Source organism: Pteropus vampyrus, unplaced genomic scaffold (assembly GCF_000151845.1).
Source record: "Pteropus vampyrus isolate Shadow unplaced genomic scaffold, Pvam_2.0 Scaffold46, whole genome shotgun sequence".
NCBI classification, from domain to species: Eukaryota; Metazoa; Chordata; class Mammalia; order Chiroptera; family Pteropodidae; genus Pteropus; species Pteropus vampyrus.
The window spans coordinates 3,799,812-3,807,034 of NW_011888827.1; the positions used below are offsets into that span (position 1 = coordinate 3,799,812).

Here is a 7,223-nt window from a genome sequence, read left to right on the forward strand (position 1 = left end):
TTGGGGGACTAGGAAAGCTTTAAATATTTCTCCAAAAAAAAAAGTATCTGAGATATATGGTTCACGATGTTCGAACATAGGGTAGAATTTCAGATTTGGAAGAGAGAGTGAGGCCGTTATCGCCCGTGGAAAGCACCATTTGGTGTGAGTCCACGTAGCCCTGAGCAATTTCTGCACTAGTAAAATTGGGATAAATGGCTCTGCCTCATAGGCTATTCAAGGATTAAATGAGATAATCCATGTAAAAAGTGCTAAACACAGTGCCTGGGGTTTTAGTTAGCGCTCAAACATTAGTTTCTGCTACCACTATCTCATTGACTGCACCGTCCAGGGCCTGCCTGCTCTTCAGTTTTAAGAGTTCATATCATTTGCCTTTCGTGAGTGACTTTCTAGACACTGGTCTTCACATTTGGACAGCTGTTGGGGAAAGTTTCTTTTGGTGCTGAGTCGAAACTGGCCTCCCTGTAATGTTTACTCGTTGGGCCTAGTTCTGGAAGTATAGACAGCAGCTGACTGAGGCTCGGGAAAAGCTCTGTCAGGCCGTAGGGCGCTGCTCTCCCTAGCTTAGCATGCTTTTTTCCTAGCTGGTTTTGTCCATATTTCCATGCCTTCTTGGGCCTCTGCCAGCTCTTTCTGAGCCTTTTTCTGATCTTTCTGTGCAAAAACTTCACTACGTGGTAAAGCCATGTATCCAAGAGAGACAGATTCCTGCGAAAGTAGAAAGAAATATAGCCCTCTAATGTCATTTGGGCCACAGTTAGATCTTTCGCTCTGCTGTAGGGCACACCGGTTTCCCTGTACTTCCAGTTTTCATGGGTGTTTTCTTACTACATGAAAACCTTTCTAAGTGATCTGATGTTGCACAGGAACGTATGGTATGTTCACCACGGACACTTTAGACACATCCTGGCATCTAAATATTGGTGAGAGTTGGCTGGATGGAGTGGCGGTTTGCTCAGGAAGCAACATCATTGGTGGTGTCACCTTTAAATATGACGAATTAGAAAACGAATAGAAAATTGGAGTCACCTAGAAATAGGTTTGGCTGGGCTTTACCAGTTACAACTCTGTCATTCGGGATATGTTACTTAACTTCTCTGGGCCTCAGTGTTCTCAATTATAAAATTGCTGTGGTAATGCCTACCTCACAAGATGTGAGGATTTCCGAGAGAACACATGTAAAGGGTTTAGCACAAGACTAGGCACGTAGTTGGCTCAATAAATGGCGATGGTGATTGTTTCCTAAGAAATTCTACACAACAGAGAACATTCTCGTAAAAGGGTGTTCACAGATAAACTTAGGACTGATACATTTTTTCAGTTATTCAAACAAACACAAACGTGACTCCCTGCTTTGTACTTATGAATCAGCAGTGTGCAAAGTACAAGAGAGACATGCGTAAAACAAAATCTCTGCTTTAATGCTCACAGTTAGTAGAAGACAAAAACAAGTAAAAGACAAAACCAAACCCAGTTACCCTACCGTGCGATGTATTCCATGACGGCAAATGTGTAAGAGTGTATTGGAGTCATAAAAGGGGGAGAGACAAACTGCTGATTTTGACTCGACTGATAAAATCCGTGATTGATGTACTTTTAGGTTACACTTCTGAGTTCTCAGAGTCATTAAAAAAACTTTTATTATGGAAAATTTCAAGCTTATACAAAAGTGAGACAATAGTATGATGAACCCACATGTACCCATCACACAGCTTCAGTAGTTGTCAGCTCATGGGCAGTCTTCTCCCTCTGTGATGCATACTCCCTCTCTCACTGACCTCAGATTGTTTTGAAACTAATTCCAGTCATCATGTCATTTATCTGTAAGTATTTCATTATGTATTTCTAAAATACTAGGATTTTTTTTTTTTAAAAACACAACTGCCTTAATAGGGTCACTTTATTTAAAGCTCTTTTTTTTTTTTTTCCGTTTTTAAACCTTCGTGTCATCCACATTATAGGTGGTTTAGGTGCAGTGGTCATGGATTGTAGAATTCAGGACCATAAAGCAGATCATTAAATGAACAATGAAAGGTTTTTAAAATGTTTATCCTTTGAAAGGTACAAATAAATTTGTTCATTAAAAGAATTCTGTTTCGTGTCATGTGATCAGACTTTTAGTTTTGGAAATGGGGTCATGCTTCTTACAGCTATTAATGCCCTTTGAAATACGTTCTTCCCTTTTGAATCTAGGAAGTTGGTGAGTAGATGTCTGTGTTACCAATGTAGCACTGGGATAATTTTTTAAACTAAAAATTAAAGCACAATTTTTAATTTCTACTGTTCCCTCTTGGAGGAAGAAATAAAAACCCTACCTGATAGGGTAGTCCGTATCAGAATTGGAGAAAATGTGGGTTAGTGCTACCTAGCTAAGTTTATCAAGTTCAAATTACAGGGCAGCTTTTTACAAAATGTTTAGAAAATAAGTTTGTTTGTTTTTTTCTTTTTGCTAGGGCTAACCCTTACTACCGTGGAATAATTTTTCTTACTCTTCTATGAGCAAGAATGTTATTGAATAAAAAGTCAAATTCCTATGAAAAATGCAGAGTATTTATGTTTTTGTTATGATAGTGGAAATACCAGATTGTGGCAGAAGATGTCAAGTAGTTAAGGCTAAAAATTCAAAGTAATATTTGATGATGTAAAAATTGTATAGGTTTCTTTTCTCTTTCCTTCACATTTTTGAAGAACCTACCTTGTAAACATAGTGATAAAATGCCAGGAATATTAGGATTTTAAGGAAATAATAGAGCCTATTATTTAAACTACAATATAAAAGGCAATTATATTGATGAAGAGCTACATGGGCTTTGTGTGTGTGAATAAACTTGGCCTGTGTTCAGCTTCTATTTGTTCTTCTGGCATAAACACATATTGTGTGTGATTCCAGTTTAATGGGGACCCGTTTGTATGCCAAGCAGCTGCATTTTAGGACCTATTGCGTGATTTCATAGCTCTCTGAAAATTGGTTCTATTCAGAACAAGAGATAGAAGAGGAGAAGGGGGGTGGTGTGGGAGGGGGAGGGGGAGCTTCAACACACAATCATTTCTTTTCAATTGGAGCCAGAAAGGTTGATGACAACATGACCATTGTGTTATAATGATAAGACCACTAAGGCATCTGTACCTCTCATCAAGGCTTTCACACAACAGCAGATACAATTTAATTCACTGCTCTGTCAGCAGTGCTGATACCATTATGCCGTCTGTCTCCACAGTTATAATCACTGTCCTCTGAGAAATGCAGTTGAAATGATCTTGAGCAGTCAAAGAAACTCTCAATTAAGGCTGCCACTTCCAATGTGTCAGATTGTGTCTTATGCACTTGGTACAATTTTCACTTCCAATCCTGTTTATTTACAATGTCTACCAGTAATTACGCTTAACGTGTCATTTAGTGAGGGGGGCCCTGCCAAGCCGATTGTTGGGTGCTGCTGTACCATTGAGTGGGAGTTTCTCGAAGTCAATGCCATCAGCAGCTTTTAGGCCCTGATGGGATGCAGTAGTAATGTTGATAATGCAAGTATCGTGCTCATCAAGTCATAATTAGATGCCACTCAAATGTGCCACTTGTAATAACAGTGTTGATTCATGTTTTTCTCGGTGACTGCAACTACTAATTAGTTAAGTGGTTTTTGGTTGGCCTGCATTTGCTGCAGATTATTATTACCCCTGAAAAAATGTCAAGGTTAGAGATGTTTCTGGCCATTTAGTGCTGCTTTATGAATTTGAATATTAACATAATAAGAACTTTGGACAGACTTAGGAAGTAATACATTTTTGTATTTAATTTGGAGAGAAATTTTTTCCCCTGAGTTTAATCATAATTGCAGGTTAATTAAGCTTAAATGAAGCAAAAGTAATCTCTCTTTGTGTTACGTGAGCCCAGTGCTTTTTGCCTAACTTTGTTGGGTTTCACGTTTGGGTATACATAATTTTTCTTTTTTTTAAGCCAAACAAATGTCAGGAATTATACATGTCTGTAGGTAATTTTGAAATTCTGAGCATTTTCTTTTACTACAAATATGGGTGAAAGTAATCGATATTTTTCTTACATGATCTTCAAAGTACAATCAAGTTCAAATTACTTTGTACTTTTACATCTCAATTTACATAAACAAGCTACCAAAAAATATCTGAAAATTACTATTTTTCAAGTATTGGTAAAATACCAAGTAAAATTTTTTCCCTCATCTTCGTGACAGTCTGTGATGCAAGGAGCAATTTACTAGCATCTATTCCCATTATCATATAGTTCAGAAATCTCGTTGGTTTATTTCTCTGCCCTGGAATTTATTAAAAAATAGTAACTAGTCTGTCGCTAATAAAGATGACTCTCACAAAACTTACCTTAGCTAAGCTGCCACGTAGTTATTACGGTTATGAGATCAACTCAAGATTTAATTTTTAAAATTTCTCGTTAGCTAATTTTCCTTATCAGATCCATGTGTCATATCCTGATAAGAAAAGGAAATCCTGCTTGTCACTTTTTATTTATAAGAGGCTCTTTTGTTTAAATTAGTGGTTATGTATATAGCTACATAGAGAATAGTCACTTAAAAAACATCCTAAGTAGCTTTCTTAAAATGTATATAATAGCAATAAAGTTTCTTTGTTATGTTCTTTTTTTCTTTATACATTCAGATATGAGCTAAGATTTAATCAGGGCAGCATCTTAAACACTTTTTTTCCATGATAGCTAAAGGTCTGGCTAGCTAAAGAATTGAAGTATTCTGAATCATGGGACAAAATGTGTGGGCTTCTGGAATAGCTGACTAATCTTTGAATGCTGAGACTTTTTTTTCCCCCCTCATTCCTAGTTTCTCACATGGTTATAGAGGAAGTTAATTTTATGCAGAACCATCTTGAAATAGAGAAGACTTGTCGAGAAAGTGCTGAAGCTTTGGCAACAAAGGTGAGACTATTCAAATTAAAGGAATTCTACCTGAGCTTTTCAGTTTCAACTTGCTGTTCTAGACAGTGGCCTCTGTCTTCTTCTGCTTTTTCTAGTTCTTTAATCTGTTGTCTACTCTGGTGATGAGGAAAGTGTTGTAAGGTCTCAGCATTGTGGAATATGATTATGTAGATATGTCTGAATGCAAAGGTTATTTTGATTGTAAAAGGAACATTTGTATGTATGTATTTCAGCATTTGTGCTTTTGCCTATAAAAAATGATCCCAGAGTAATCTATTGAACTGAACTTTTCAAATGTCTATGCATTTGGTTAAAATACTAACCACATTTCAAACTAACCTGGTGTGGCATAAAAGAGCAGTGAATGTTTAATGTTTGAATCAGATGAAAAAGTCAGCCTGAAGCCTACATTTCAGGTGATTATTTGCAAAAGCAAAGTGAGGGCATGCTAAAGGTGACCTCTAGTGCTCCACTGATTGCTTCTAGCTGATGAATTTACCAAGTGTGTAATTTTCTATATTCTATCTCATCAGGAGTACATTATTATTAAAGAATGTTTTTATCTCTGTCTTATGTATTTTGGGTTGGGTAAAATGCATCTGAACCACTTCATCAGAAAATGGATTACAGCAATTTTCAACCAAATTTCATTAGTAATGCTGGGTGTATTTCCTTCCCCTCTCTCCTGTCACCTACCTCCAAAGTATTTCTTTGGCCGTGACTGAAATTCTCAAGTCAGTCAGTCAGTCTGTCTGTCTGTCTGTCTGTCTGTCTATCTATCTATCTATCTATCTATCTATCTATCTATCTATCTATCTATCATCTATCTAATTTGTATGCATTAACTGTGTGCTTGCTAGAGATATTTGCTTAATGACACTGCATTAGAATTCATAAGATCTGCAGTCAGAACTTAAGAATGTAAATATGTGTATGTAATTTCTCTCCTGTTATTTGTCTAAAGAATACATAGCAATATAGGCCATTGCTTTAAAAACAGTTATGACATGGGTGCTCTCACATTGTTTCTGCTCTGATGCACATCACTCGGGTTCACTGGTATGTAATACCATGTGGATTCTGTTTTCATTTCCTTTATTTCTTCTTTTCAAACAAGTGGAAAAAAATATTTGGAGCATACTAGGCACTCTGAATCTGGTCATGGCTAAGTAAAGTCTCTGTATTTTCTCTTGTTATTAACAAGTATTCCTGATGCAATAGGACATCCAAAGGGACAACACCGACTACTTCTCAGGACTGGCAGAGTTTATGGAAATCAGTGGTTTGGGAGCAGTATATTACAGGTTTTATTTCTGGTTATGTTATTTTGCGCATGTGTGACTTTGGGCACGTTAGTTCTGTTCCCCAGACTGCCATCTCATCTTGAATGACAGGATGGACTAGTTAGTACTGGAGTGAGAAAGAAGCAGACTTCTTTTTTCATTATGCACTTTAATCACTGGTCTGTATAATAATCTAAAAAATTATTTTATCCCCTCTTTTAATTTAATTAATGACTTTGAACAAGAGAATTCCCCTCTGTGAGCTACAGTCATCTTGTCCTAAGTGTCACGGTAGATCAGGTTGATTTTTTAAATTAAATTTATTAGAGTTACATTTGTTAATAAAATTATGTAGGTTTCAAGTGTACAATTCAATAATACATCATCTGTATATTACATTGTTTGTTTACTGCCCAAAGTCAAATCTCTTTCTGTCACCATGAACTTGACCTTCTTTACTCTTACGTACCTACCCCCTCCCCATTTCTCTTCTGGTAAGCACTAAACTGTTGTTCGTGTCTATGAGTTTTTGATTTTATGTCTTGTTCATCTGTTACTTTCAGTTTTATGTCCCTCATATGAGTGAAATCATACAGTCCTCAACTTTTTCTGTCTGAATTATTTCACTTAGCGTGATAACCTCAAGATCCATCCACGTTGTCACAAATGGCAGTATTTCATCTTTTCTTATAACTGAGTAATATTCCATCGTATATAATGTACCACATCTTCTTTATCCAATCATATATCAAAGGACACTTTGGTTGTTTCCATGTCTTGGCCACTGTAAATAATGCTGCATTAAACATCGGGGTGCGTGTATCTTTACAGATAAATGTTTTCAACTTTTTTGGGTAGATACCCAGAAGAGGGATTGCTAGGTCATATGGTAATTCTGTTGTTAACTTTTTGAGGACCCTCCATACTGTTTTCCACAGTGGCTGTGCCAATTTGCATTCCCAACAGCAGTGTATGAGGGTTCCTTTCCCCCCACAATCTCTCCAACACTAGTTATTACTTGTTTT

The 7,223-nt window shown here is 36.7% G+C and overlaps 1 protein-coding gene across 1 annotated transcript in view; it reads left to right on the forward strand.

Annotated features, from left to right (window-relative positions):
- SHTN1 (shootin 1) overlaps nt 1–7,223 on the forward strand; it is a 79,990-nt gene that overhangs the window by 25,461 nt on the left and 47,306 nt on the right. The window contains exon 4 of the mRNA XM_011359251.2: nt 4,821–4,915. Coding sequence (XP_011357553.1) covers nt 4,821–4,915 — 95 coding nt within the window. The remainder of the gene's footprint in view (nt 1–4,820; nt 4,916–7,223) is intronic.